General features: G+C 47.1%; 1 protein-coding gene across 1 annotated transcript in view; it reads left to right on the forward strand.

The window, feature by feature from the left end:
• Positions 1-15093, forward strand: part of PLVAP (plasmalemma vesicle associated protein) — a 45911-nt gene that overhangs the window by 5580 nt on the left and 25238 nt on the right. Inside the window, exon 2 of the mRNA XM_063914576.1 lies at positions 5005-5071. Coding sequence (XP_063770646.1) covers positions 5005-5071 — 67 coding nt within the window. The remainder of the gene's footprint in view (positions 1-5004; positions 5072-15093) is intronic.

A 15093-nucleotide genomic window follows, 5' to 3' on the forward strand; every position in this document is an offset into this window, starting at 1 on the left:
ACACATTTGCTGCACATTATTAGTGCCCCTATACACATGACACACATACAGTAGTACCCTGTTACACATATGCCGCACATTATTAATGCCCTTATATACATAATGACACACATATGTTGCACATTATTAATGCATTTTTACATGACACACATAATGCTCCTTACACATATTCCGAACACTACTGCACAACCAACCCACTCACATGCACACAGTCATGCCACTAACACTGTGACCTCTGTCTCTGCTTGGATACAGATGTGTCCTCATAAATCTTGCCTTAATGCTAGCATTGGGCACCTTTTTTCTTTTAAAATGAAACTTATTTGCATTGCTATGTGGCTAGGATGCACAAGCAGCTTCTGCTGATTAAAATGATATCAGCATGCCTATATACTGTGTGAGACTGTGGCTGTATCTGCATATGAAATGCTACACACAGAATATAGGCATGCCGCATATCATTTTAATCAGCAGAAGCTGCTGATGCCCCTAGGCATATCAAATGCCCTAGGCAATTGCCTAGTTTGCCTATACCTATGGCCGGCTCTGATTCAGAGTGTGGAAGCTACTATTAAACTTGCTTTGTAACTTCAATTGAATACCAGCACCTTTTTACACACACACACACACACACACACACACACACACACACACACACACTTATGTGTTTATTTATTTATTTATTGTGCCGCCTGTTTATCGCCTCTATGTAGTGGAAGCAGCCATTATGCAATCTGAATTCCTGGGACTGGCAGTTATGAGTTCTCCAGGAATTACTGAGATCACTGATTAATTTAATAGTCTGTATTTTTATAATTTTTCACATTTATCTCACATTTTTATAGTGCCCTGTGTTATGCTTAAATTACAGAAACATGATGAAACGCTTCACAAAAATGGATACTGGTTATAAATAGCTACTATAATAATGGTAAATCATGACACCTTAGGCTGTGCTAGAGTTAGGTAACCTGTGGCACTCCAGCTGCTGTGGAATTACACATTTCACATACCTCCCAACTTTAGAAGTTATAGATGCGGGACCTGTGCGCCTGAGGCCTGTCTGCGCCTGAAAAGGGGTGGGGCCTTGGGATGAAGGGTGGGGCCTCAGGTGGAAGGGTGGCGCCTCACTTCACAACCCCTGTTTTTGACATTTTGGGGGCATTCCCACCTCCAACATGCACACAGTATCTATTCAGTGATCACCGCCTGCAATGCAGAGTAGAGCAACGGTGATCACAGACTCTCCCAACCTGCCCCCGCCTACGGGATACTGTGGCCTGTGGGTGGGACAGTGTCCGAATAGCGGGACTGTCCCCCTGGAATCAGGGCATTTGGTAGGTTCAGAATGCCCTGCTTACATATTTAGCATGCTCTAATAGCAAAACGTTGCAGAACATGCTGGGAAGTGCAGTTCCACAGCAGCTGGAGTTCCACAGGTTGCCTAGCCCTGGGATATGCAATCATGTTGCCCAAACTATTACAATCTGTGAGAAGCCACACCACCTTTACAGTAAATAACTCATATTTTGCATGTCACAGATCAGAGCTATAAAAGAGAAACATAGAATTTGATGACAGATAAGAATCACTTGGTCCATCTAGTCTGCCCCTTTTTTAACCATATTGTTACCTCAAACCCTATTTGGATCCTTATTTCTTTGTAAATATATCCTTATGTCTATTCCATGCATGTTTAAATTGTTCTACGGTGTTAGTCTTTACCACCTCTGACGGGAGGCTATCCTTTCTGCATACCTCCCAAGTGTCCCAATTCCAGCACTTGCAGTGTCCCGCGGGTGGGGGGCAGTTGTGGGAGTCCTTGATCGCCAGATGCTCTGCTCCGCTGCTCTGTTCCGCAAAGCAGACGGTGATCACTGAATAGATGCTATGTGCACGCTAGGGGTGCTGGGAGGTGAGCCAGGGGCTGCCCAGCTGCTTGGGGAGCGCTGGGCATGCCTCAAAATAACAGAAATGGGTCTGTGGCTCAAGACCACACCCACCAGACTGAGACCACTCCCCCTCCCACACGAGGACCCACCCCTTATTGGGTAGCGTGCGCCATAGGTCCCGATCTATGGACCAGAAAAGTTGGGATGTATGCTTTCTGTGAAGTGATTTTTCCTCAAATTTGCCCTGAACCTACCTCCCTCCAGTTTCAGCATGTGTCCTCTAAGTCTACTCTTCCTTTGACAAATGTTTCCCTCCTGTACCTTGTTGAAACCCTTGATACAGTATATTTGAAAGTTTCTATCATGTCCCCCTTTCTCTTCTGTGCATCAAACTATACATGTTAAGATCTTTTGGTCTTTCCAGGGTTTTATGATGTAGGCCGTGCATCATTTTAGTGGCCATTCTTTGTACAGTCTCTAATGTATTAATATCTTTCTGGAGATATTGCCTCCAGAACTGAAAACAGTATTCTAGATGAGGCCGTACCAATAACCTATACAGTAGCATTATTACTTCTTTCTTTCTGCTGCTGATTCCTCTCCCAATGCAGCCAAGCACCTGACTAGCCTTCCTCATTGTTTTGTTACATTGCTAACCTGCCTTTAAGTCTCCTGAAATAGTGACACCTCCTCCTCAGTAGTTTCCATTATACTGCCGTTAATACTATATTCAGCCTTTGGATTGTTGAGACCCAAGTGTATGATTTTGCATTTTTGGCTTTAAACTGTAGTTGCCACGCTCTTGACCATTCCTCTAGTCTACCTAGATCCTCGATAATTTGTTTTACCCCACCTGGTGTGTCTACCCAGTTGTGTAGCAGTGGCAAATGCAGAATTTCTAGAGGGGGGGTCCAAATGCAATCCACAATCTCCTACTCTGTGGAACATTGTTGCAAGTGCGGGAGTCTGGGGAGCAGCAGAAGAACCTAGTAACAACCCTGGACATTAATGTAAACATTGTTTTTTTTATATACTGTATGCTGTATGGAATACAGTATTAATATTTCACATTATAGATGGTCTATAGTATACAGTAGGCTGTATCAAATATATTAAAATAATATAAATAAGTGGTCAGGAAAAGATTAAACATACAGTACCATAATAAATAAATAAATAAATAAATAAATAAATACACATACATAATAGAACCAGTATGAGACAGAACTGTACTTTCTAAGCACACATTCTCCCACCTCATGGTAAGGCCCCTATTTCTTCTTCCTGGTAGCTACTTTCTGGTTCAGTGACTGAGGGCTCAGATCCACACACACACACAGCAAACTTGGTAGAAAAAGCTGCTACCACTGGGCATGTGCACCAGCTCTGCTCTGTCCCTTAAACTGCATGTTGTGGCGGCAGCTCTAGTAACCATATTATATACCATTGCTATTGTCATAATTTGAGCCACCGGAAATCCCCCCTGTGTTTGCCTATGCATAGAGTATATATTCCTAATCACAGACGGATCTCTCCCAGGCCACGCCTTGTAGGTCTTGTCAGGCCACGCCTTGTAGGTCTTGTCAGCTTTGATGACTGAGGTCCTAATTCAGACCTGATCACAGCAGCAACATTTTCCTCTAATGGGCAAAACTATGGGGGTAATTCAGACTGCATCGCTGCAGTGGCAGCGATCGCAGTCTGAATTACTATGCGCAGTGCGCACGCGCGGCAGGTGAACTGCGCATGTGCAGCCAGTGAGATGCAAAAGCATCTCACTGGAGCGATCGCTTCTGCCTGATTGACAGGCAGAGGTGGTTGCGGGGCCGGAGGGGGCATGGCAACGGTGTTAGAACGCCGTTGGTGGGGTGCGGTCTGGACAAAAGAGGCGTGTCTGTGCCATGGGGGGGGGGCGGGCCGCGGTGGCTACGCGACATCACACGCAGCCGCTGCAACCCAGGATGTGGCGGTTAGTGCCCTGCCAGCGGGCAGGAGCAGCGATGGCAGGGAACTACTTGTCATGTAGAAAAGCATAGCCGCCATGCAATGCTTTTGTACCTGTGCTGGGGGTAGGGCTTGACATGCGGGGCGGACTAGCCCTGTGCTGGACTCCCCACCCACATGTCAGAGAAACTGATCGTAGATGTACATCTACGATCAAGTTTGTATTACCCCCTATGTGCAGTGCAGCTGGGGCAGATATAACATGTGCAGAGAGAGTTAGATTTGGGTGGGGTGTATTCAAAGTAAAATCTAAATTGCAGTGTAAAAATAAAGCAGCCAGTATTTACCCTGCACAGAAACAATATAACCCACCCAAATCTAACTCTCTCTGTACGTTTATCTGCCCCACCTGCAGTGCACATGGTTTTGCCCATTAGAGAAATATTTTGCTGCTGCGATCAGGTCTGAATTGGGCCCTAAATTGTCTCATGTTGTATTTGATCAGGAGTGTCACACAGACATGGCCCATTACATTTTCATAGTAGGATAGATTTAAAATACTGGTTAACAAATATATGTACTGTACATTGACAATGGGTAACTTAACAGTGGCGTAAGTTCGTCACAGTCGCCCGGAGGCAAGTTCATAACAGTTGCCCCCCCCCCCCTTATATTTAGATAAATATATGTATGTATGTATGTGTGCATATATGTATGTGTGTGTCTGTGCATGGAGTGTTCTGAATTATTATTTTTTTTATATACTGTGTATATATATATATATATATATATATATATATACATTTCATTGTCTTTTATTTTAAATCACACATTTCTTAGCAGTCATACCCAGGATTAGAACCCACTGACAGCAGACACTTTACTGATGGAGCTATTTGCTCCAGTACAGGAATCATGAGAATTGTAACTATATGAAGTTATGTGTAATTGTCAGAGAAGTAACTTCATATAGTGAAAAGATAGCGGCAGCCATCAATTAACTTACTTCAATGGTGTCACAGAATGGGAGGAGAGGTGTCCCCTTCAGAGCAGGAGCCCGGCGGCAGATGACTCCGTTGCCTCCCAGAGTTCTGCCTCTGGGTAACTAACAATGGGTACTTCTCTACTTTACCAATATGCATAAGAAGTTTTTCTTTTTGTTTTGTAGCCACCCCCTATAGATGCCTGCAGAACTACAAAATATATTCTGGACCAACTGAACACGACCTGCACTCGTAAGATATCTTCATTTTTATTATAAATTTCTGCACTTTTCCTGCAATAAATCTTTGTCATATTAATTATCATCCCATAATCAAGACTCCACGAAGTATTACATCCATATAAAAATATTTCTATGCAGTGAATGTTATTGATTTGGAAGGTTTTTACTGCAAAGGTATGGGAGCCCTACTTGTGCAGACACCAACATTAATATTATGCCTTCTGTAATTTATTTATTTATTTATTAACAATTTCTTATATAGCGCAGCAAATTCCATTGCGCTTTACAACTGGACACAATTAGAAGACAAACTGGGTAAAAAACAAATAAGTCATAGAGGTAGGTGGGCCCTGCTCACAAGCTTACAATCTATGGGATAATACTGTAATACCTTAACAAAAGCAGGGACATGTGACTGGCTGCAGAGAGCTCCATTAAGATGGGAATAACAATTAGCCTAAACAAGGTGCAATGACTACATTGTTCAAGGCCTGCTGTAATTCATATTGTGTGGTAGAGGGCATGGGTCCACAGTCACAATCACAAGTGGATTTCCATGCTGGCTGCTTGTGATTGACTGATAATTAAGGGGAACCATGGGGAATGCTGAATTTGAATATCTACAGCAGTTATTTCTACTGAGCATATAGGTCTTTTTTTCATGGGGACCAATTTATTTTACAATCGTGGGTGCTTTATTTTGTTTTGTTTTTTAAGTGGGACCACTAGGGTGACAAGTTGCTCCAGGAAACTCAATGTTGTTAACGCATCTATTGCCAGTGAAGTAAGGAAGGTCCTCAGTGTATTTCTGACCAGGGAAGGTGAACCTCTAGGAGAGGAGGCGCATTGTCTCTTCTCCATAGAGGCTCCAGACTTAATATTCATAATAGCACAGGGACTACACACTCGTGGTCATACTGGAAAGCAGCCCAGACAGTCCAACCCTTACGATGGCTGAATATATGGTAAGGGGACATGCTTGTTATCATCATTATTCATGTATTTATTTATTTATTTATCTATTTTATTACACATTACATTGCAGGTGGGAAATGTTCTGTCTCATGCCCCTTCATGCATTATTGCCTCTATATTGGGACTGTTATGTCAGTAAACCATTCCCTGGCCCCTCCTTTGTGTGCCATATGTCACAACTGAGGGCCTGAGCTGACGGGAGGCAGCCTCAGTTGTAGGGGCTGAGATGTACCGGAACCTGGGAGGTTGTATCAGACCCCTGGACATGTAAGTAACATGAATAATAACTGCCCGAAGGCGTGACCACGACAACTTGGATAAAAGTCAATGATGTTTATTATGACAACTCCGCAACACAGCAGCAGTAAAAGAAAACGTAAAAGTCAGCAAAGAATAAATACAGTTCCTGGGTACTACAGGATGGCAGGAGCCACAGGGCACTGGTAGTGTGAGATAATTCTTATGATCTTCTAGATGGAAAGTCCTTACCAGGCCCGACTGTAGCAATGGAGATAACCCAGGATTGTGCCAGCTGGTGTTCCAGGAAAAGCTGGGTTGCTGAAGATAAAACAGCTGCTGTGGATACTGGCTGGAACCAGACTGTTGTTAGCACGGAGTGGATACTGGCTGGAACCAGTTAAATAATAAATGAACTTGGGAGCGATGAAATATGAACTAAAATGTAGAACTTGAGAGCGGAGAAATAATAATACCGGTGGAGAGTGGTAAAGTGTAGAAAGGACACCGGCCCTTTAAGGGAAGCTGTACTCTGCTGGAAGCTGAGCTGGAAGCAGGTAATGTTGTAGCTGGAAACAGATGAATCCACAATGGATTGGAGAGTCAGGCTACACCGCAGGTGGAATACTAGTGCGGGTCTCTATGGTGGAAGTCTTGAGACAGGAGCTGGAACCTGGAAGACAATCACAGGAGAGAGACAAACAGGAACTAGGTTTGACAACCAAAGCACTGACGCCTTCCTTGCTCAGGCACAGTGTATTTATACCTGCAGCAAGGAAGGGATTGGCTAGGCAATTATGCAGATTATCAATACTGAGAACAGATTGGTGGAAATGATCAGCTGACAGAATCCAAGATGGCTGCGCCCATGCAGACACTTGGAGGGAAGTTTGGTTTGTAATCCATGTGGTAATGAAAACAGTAATGGCGGCGCCGGCCACCGGAGACAGGAGGCGCCAGGCTGACAGATGCACATCCAACCACGCGGACACAGCGGAGGCCGCGGCTGACGTAATCGCCACTCAGACACTCTGCATGCAGAAGTTCAGGGACGGCGGCGGAGGCCGCGGGAGACGCCATGCCAGGTGTAATATGGCGTTTACTGTGACAGCGTCCCAGAGTGACAGGAGAGGATACAGGAATGTACACATCAGGATAACAGATGGGATCCGGTCCTGGAGCGCTGAGCCAGCCTTAGGAGGCATCTGATGGGTAAGAAATGGCGTCCAGATACCCGGATCGTGACAGCATCCCCCCCTTTAGGAGTGGCCCCAGGACACTTCTTTGGCTTTTGAGGAAACTTGGAATGGAATCTCCGGACCAAGGCAGGAGCATGGACATCAGAAGCATTGGTCCATGAACGTTCCTCAGGACCATAACCCTTCCAGTCAATAAGATATTGTAGTTGACCGTAACGGTGACGTGAGTCCAGGATCTTGGCCACTTCATACTCAACGCCTCGTTGAGTTTGGACTTTCGGAGTTGGAGGAAGTGAGGAATGAAACCGATTCAAGATCAGCGGTTTCAACAGGGAAACATGGAATGTCCTGGGTATTTTTAAGAAGGGAGGCAACTGGAGTCTGTAAGCAACAGGATTGATGACTTGTTCAATCTTGAAAGGACCGATATAGCGAGGTGCAAACTTCATACTGGGAACTCTTAACCTCAAATTTTTCGTGGATAACCATACCCGATCACCCACCTTGAGAGCAGGAACTGCTCGACGCTTCTTATCCGCAAACTTCTTGTACCTGAACGATGCCTTGAGCAGAGCTGATCGTACGCTCTTCCAGATATTGGCAAACTGATGCAAGGTGATATCCACTGCGGGAACAGAAGTTGCTGGAAGCGGTTGGAACTCAGGGACTTTAGGGTGGAATCCAAAGTTAGTGAAGAATGGTGTTGAAGCAGATGAAGAATGATACTGGTTGTTATGACAGAACTCGGCCCAGGGAAGTAATTGAACCCAGTCATCTTGAGAGGAGGACACATAGATGCGGAGGAAGGCCTCCAAGTCCTGATTCACCCTCTCGGTTTGACCATTGGTCTGAGGATGGTAAGCCGTGGAAAACTTTAGCTTGACTTGGAGGACTTGACATAAACTTCGCCAGAATTTGGCTGTGAATTGAACTCCTCGATCTGAGATAATTTCTTCAGGAAGACCGTGGAGTCGGAAGATCTCTTGTATGAATACTTGAGCCAACTTGGAAGCTGACGGAAGACCGGTGAGAGGAATGAAGTGTGCCATCTTGGTGAACCGGTCAACTACCACCCAGATGGTATTGAACTTGTTGCACATGGGTAAGTCTGTAATGAAATCCATCGACAAGTGGGTCCATGGTCGACGGGGAACGGATAGTGGAACCAGTTGCCCCGCAGGCGACTGGCGGGATACTTTATGTTGGGCACACTTTGGGCAAGATGCAATAAACTCCAAGACGTCCTTTTTCAGAGTTGGCCACCAATAGGACCTAGAGATAAACTCCAGGGTTTTTTGGATACCTGTATGTCCGGCAAAACGGGAAGCATGGGCCCAATGCATGAGCTTCTTCCTTAGCATCGGCTTCACAAAACTTTTCCCTGATGGGGGCGTAGAGTCCATCCCTACCGTGGAGAATGCCAACGGATTTATAATAGGATGCTTGTCTGAAGACTCTGACTCATTTTCTTGCTCCCATGAGCGGGAAAGGGCATCGGCCTTGCGATTCTGAGAGCCCGGACAGAACTGGAGTTTAAAGTCGAACCTGGAAAAGAAAAGTGCCCATCTGGCCTGACGAGGGTTGAGACATTGTGCGCCCTTCAGGTATAAAAGGTTCTTGTGGTCTGTAAGTATGGTGATTGAATGAGAAGCTCCCTCCAACAGATACCTCCACTCTTCTAGAGCGAGCTTGATGGCTAGCAACTCCTGGTCGCCAATGGCATAGTTGCGCTCAGCTGGGGAGAACTTCCGGGAGAAGAAACTGCAAGGGTGTAAATGGCCATCTTTAGCCCTCTGAGATAACACCGCTCCTACTCCAACGGAGGAGGCATCCACCTCTAAGATGAAAGGAGAGTCGATGTCAGGCTGTTTCAGAACAGGCGCAGAGATGAACCTTTGTTTTAAAAGATGAAATGCTTGCATGGCTTCTTCAGACCACTTGGACGGGTTAGCACCCTTCTTAGTGAAAGCAGTAATAGGCGCCACAATGGTGGAAAAGTCTCGTATAAACTTTCGGTAATAGTTGGCGAACCCTAAGAACCTCTGGACCCCTTTGAGGGTTAAGGGTACCGGCCAATTTTGGATTGCTTGTAGTTTCTCAGGATCCATCTCTAGTCCGGAACCGGACACAATGTACCCTAGAAACGGAATGGACTTGACTTCAAAGACGCATTTTTCTAATTTGCAATAGAGATGATTGACACGGAGACGGGACAGAACCTCTTTAACCCAAAAACGATGTTCCTCTAAATCGTTGGCGAAAATGAGGATATCGTCTAGATAGACCACGACATGACGGTATAGAATGTCTCTGAAGATCTCATTGACAAAATGCTGGAAGACAGCTGGAGCATTGCTCAATCCGAAGGGCATGACGAGGTACTCATAATGTCCGTCACGGGTGTTAAAGGCGGTCTTCCACTCGTCACCCTCACGGATCCGGATGAGATTGTATGCACCTCGCAAGTCCAGCTTTGTAAAGATGGTAGCTCCGCTAACTCTGTCAAAGAGCTCAGTAATCAGGGGTAAAGGATAACGGTTCTTGATGGTAATGTCGTTCAAACCTCTGTAGTCGATGCACGGCCGCAGACCACCATCTTTCTTTTTTACAAAAAAGAAGCCTGCGCCGGCTGGAGAAGAAGAAGGTCGAATGAACCCCTTTGCTAGGTTCTCTTTAATATATTCCTCCATAGAATGCGTCTCAGGCAGAGACAACGGATAAGTTCGGCCTCGAGGTGGAACCTTCCCTGGAACGAGAACAATCGGACAGTCCCATTCTCTATGAGGAGGAAGGATATCAGCAGAAGCTTTACTGAACACATCCGTGAAATCTTGATATGGAGGAGGTGGAACATCAGACGACCTGGGGGAGGAAGAACAGACAGGCAATACTTTAAACAAACATGTCTCAGCACAGGAGGAACCCCATGCCAGGATTTGCGTAGTCGTCCAATCAATTGTAGGATTGTGAAGACGGAGCCATGGAAGGCCCAGGACCACAGGATGTGTGGCTCTTGGAATCACTAAAAAAGAAATAAGTTCGGAATGAAGAACTCCCACTCTCAGACGAACTGGTAGAGTCCTTAAAGAAATAACTGCATCAAAAATTTTGCTGCCATCCACGGCAGTTAAAGAAATGGACGAAGGAAGTCTCTCGGTGGGTAGGGACCACCGTTTAACATAGGCTTCGGTAATAAAGTTCCCAGCTGCTCCGGAATCAAGGAGGGCAATGACGTTCCGGTAACGTTGAGCAACTTGAAGCGAGACTGGGAGATTACAATCTTGAGGAGATGGAGAGGAGATCATTACTCCTAGCCGGCCCTCTCCTTGGCGAGCTAGGATTTGGAGTTTCCCGGACGTTTGGGACAGGCATTAATGGTGTGAGACGGAGCTGCACAATAGAGACAGAGAAACTCGGAGAGACGTCTTCGGCGCTCAGCAGGAGTTAAACGGGAACGGCCAAGTTGCATGGGCTCATCTTTAGATGGTGACAGTTGACGAGGAGGAGGAGCAGAAGATTTTGGAGCAGATGATCTTCCACGCTCAGTTGCTCTCTCTCTGAAACGTAAATCAACTTTCGTGCAGAGTGAGATTAGCTCATCTAACTTAGAAGGTAAGTCTCTGGTAGCTAACTCATCTTTAATACGCTCAGATAAGCCATGCCAGAATGCAGCATACAGGGCCTCGTCGTTCCATGCCAGTTCGGATGCCAGGATCTGGAACTGTATCAGATATTGTCCTACAGTACGTGACCCCTGGCGTAAACGGAGAATCTCGGATGAAGCTGAGGTTACCCGGCCTGGCTCGTCGAAGATGCGCCTGAATGTTGACACGAAGGCAGTGTAGGAAGATAGCAGGGTGTCGGACCTCTCCCATAACGGTGATGCCCAATCAAGGGCTGAGCCACTGAGAAGAGAAATAATGTAGGCAATTTTTGTACGGTCACTGGGAAAATTGCCAGGTTGTAGCTCAAACTGAATCTCACACTGGTTGAGAAATCCCCTGCAGAATCTTGGAGATCCGTCAAATTTTGCTGGCGTTGGAAGATGAAGACGTGGAGCAGAAATGGGTAAGGTGGGTGGGGTTATAGCTGGAGTCACTGTGGTTGACGCACCAGACGCGCCTGATCCACGGAGAGTTGTCTGAATCCCATCCAGCCGAGTAGAGAGATCCTGGAGACAGCGGATGATGTGGCCCTGTGCAGCCTCCTGATGTTCTAGTCGGGCTGCCAGTTCTTGCATCGGCCTGGCCGCTTGATCCTGGTCTCCGGCTGGATTCATTAGGTCAGTGCTTACTGTCACAACTGAGGGCCTGAGCTGACGGGAGGCAGCCTCAGTTGTAGGGGCTGAGATGTACCGGAACCTGGGAGGTTGTATCAGACCCCTGGACATGTAAGTAACATGAATAATAACTGCCCGAAGGCGTGACCACGACAACTTGGATAAAAGTCAATGATGTTTATTATGACAACTCCGCAACACAGCAGCAGTAAAAGAAAACGTAAAAGTCAGCAAAGAATAAATACAGTTCCTGGGTACTACAGGATGGCAGGAGCCACAGGGCACTGGTAGTGTGAGATAGTTCTTATGATCTTCTAGATGGAAAGTCCTTACCAGGCCCGACTGTAGCAATGGAGATAACCCAGGATTGTGCCAGCTGGTGTTCCAGGAAAAGCTGGGTTGCTGAAGATAAAACAGCTGCTGTGGATACTGGCTGGAACCAGACTGTTGTTAGCACGGAGTGGATACTGGCTGGAACCAGTTAAATAATAAATGAACTTGGGAGCGATGAAATATGAACTAAAATGTAGAACTTGAGAGCGGAGAAATAATAATACCGGTGGAGAGTGGTAAAGTGTAGAAAGGACACCGGCCCTTTAAGGGAAGCTGTACTCTGCTGGAAGCTGAGCTGGAAGCAGGTAATGTTGTAGCTGGAAACAGATGAATCCACAATGGATTGGAGAGTCAGGCTACACCGCAGGTGGAATACTAGTGCGGGTCTCTATGGTGGAAGTCTTGAGACAGGAGCTGGAACCTGGAAGACAATCACAGGAGAGAGACAAACAGGAACTAGGTTTGACAACCAAAGCACTGACGCCTTCCTTGCTCAGGCACAGTGTATTTATACCTGCAGCAAGGAAGGGATTGGCTAGGCAATTATGCAGATTATCAATACTGAGAACAGATTGGTGGAAATGATCAGCTGACAGAATCCAAGATGGCTGCGCCCATGCAGACACTTGGAGGGAAGTTTGGTTTGTAATCCATGTGGTAATGAAAACAGTAATGGCGGCGCCGGCCACCGGAGACAGGAGGCGCCAGGCTGACAGATGCACATCCAACCACGCGGACACAGCGGAGGCCGCGGCTGACGTAATCGCCACTCAGACACTCTGCATGCAGAAGTTCAGGGACGGCGGCGGAGGCCGCGGGAGACGCCATGCCAGGTGTAATATGGCGTTTACTGTGACAGCGTCCCAGAGTGACAGGAGAGGATACAGGAATGTACACATCAGGATAACAGATGGGATCCGGTCCTGGAGCGCTGAGCCAGCCTTAGGAGGCATCTGATAGGTAAGAAATGGCGTCCAGATACCCGGATCGTGACACCATACCTTGAACTACAGTACATATGACCTAGCTGACCTAGTTGGCAACTTTGTGGCTATCCCCTCTGGGAGGGACCAGCAAGGTCGACGATGTGTGGGGCGTAGCACAGCAAAGTGGGCAGTACAGTGGTGTGATCATCATGGCCCCACCCACACGATGCAAACCCATGATTACCGGCATTGTGAAGTGGTAATGTCCATCCAGACCCCGCACTTCACTTGAGAAATGGGTGGCTGCGGGCAGCCTACAGGAGACTTACCAACTTTTCAGGGTGTCTGGTAGAGCCACCTGAGATTCTGGAGTCTGGACGTTTCAGCAGAGTAGGTAAGTATACAATCACAATCAGGGGCGGATTGGGCCGCCGGGACATCGGGTCACTTCCCCTGCCTCATGACTTGCTGTATGTGTCAGCAGCAGCAGAGGCCACAGGGAGGGGATGTTTGTTGACAAAGCTGTGCAGCAGCATTGATGCAGTCTTTATGGCCGCACACAGCATGGGATACATACGATATTCTGGCAGTCGGGATGTCTGCTGTCACTATTCTGACAGCGGCATCCCATCTACCAAAATCCCAGCAGCGAGTCGCATCGCGGGCTTACGTGTGGGGCATTTTGCTCTGGGCGCTATGGCAGAGGGAGGAATTGACAATTTACATAGTCCAGGGGCCCACACTGCACCCAGTTTTGTGATACTTACCCTCCAAAGGGTATAAGGGCCTTTTCCCTAAAACCGGCCCCTTATTTCTTTAGTTACCGCAGTGTGCTATGAGGATAGAGCCTGAGATGCTGTGCTGTGAGGCGGGCAGTGAAGGGGGCAGTATGTGGTGCTATGAGGTGAGCAGTGAAGGAGGCAATATGTGGTGCTGTGAGGAGAGTCAGTGAGTGCTGTGAGGTGGGCAGTGAAGGGGGCAATATGTATTGCTGTGAGGGAGGCAGTAAGTGGTGCTGTGAGGAGGGTGAGTGAGTACTGTGAGATAGGCAGTAGCTGGGTCAAAGTGTGTGCTTTTGGTGTCCGCACAAAAACACTAAGGTTGGTGATGGGATTATCTGCTAGGGGGCACCAGCTAAAATCTTGCCTAGGGCACAAAATTGGTTAGGGCCGGCTATGTCTAATATAAACAATTATTCCAAGTAAATTATTCAGCTCAGTAATACACATTAAGGAGGAAGGGCAGCAGACGGTCACCCCAGGGCACCACACACAGAGGGCCACTACACAAGGTTAGTCTGCCGAGTGCTGCTTATGAACGCATAGTGCATACAGAGCGCCACTCTGTATACAGTATAGTATGTATTCAGACACACTTGCACGGCACTATGTCCCCGTTGCTGGCTCGCAAATCTCCTCTCTGCTTGTACTTGCTCCCCTCCTCTGGCAGCGACACTAGTTGGTAAAGAGAGGACCCATGCTGCATAACATGGGAGCAGAGCAGGCAGTGAGGGAGAAGCCCTGCCGAAAGACCCCCTGCAGTGTCTGGAGCCCTGTCTGGAGGGCTCCTAACTGTGGACCTGGAGAGTGTCCTGTTGGAGACTAAGACATCTCAGTGGACAGTGTCGGACTGGGGCATGTAGGGCCCACGGGGAAATGCAGTGGTAGGGGCCCATATTTAGGCGTGTGGCCAGTCTCCTGAGGGGGTGTGGCCTGCCACCTCATTGCTTTGACTAACCATTAGAGAGTGCAACGTCTGGGCCCCTTCATAAATATATACAGTAAATTCAGCTGCTGCATGTATGATAATGTACCAGATTAATAACAGATTAATAACAGCAATGCACTGTAGAAAATACACCATAGTCCAGTATAAAGTAACATATGTACTGTATAATGTATAATTCAAGTGCACAGTCTAGAACCTGATCCTTAGAGCAGAAGGTGGGGCTCCAGGCAGTGTGGCCCACCGGTGGTTTCCCCTTAACCCCTGGGGGCCAGGTCAAGCCTGCCAGTGGAGGAGAGTCTAGGGGTGGGTGCACCACAAGTAGAGGAGCCACCCATCTCACAGCAGACTCTTGCAG

This window comes from Pseudophryne corroboree, chromosome 1 (genome assembly GCF_028390025.1).
Source record: "Pseudophryne corroboree isolate aPseCor3 chromosome 1, aPseCor3.hap2, whole genome shotgun sequence".
Taxonomy (NCBI): Eukaryota; Metazoa; Chordata; class Amphibia; order Anura; family Myobatrachidae; genus Pseudophryne; species Pseudophryne corroboree.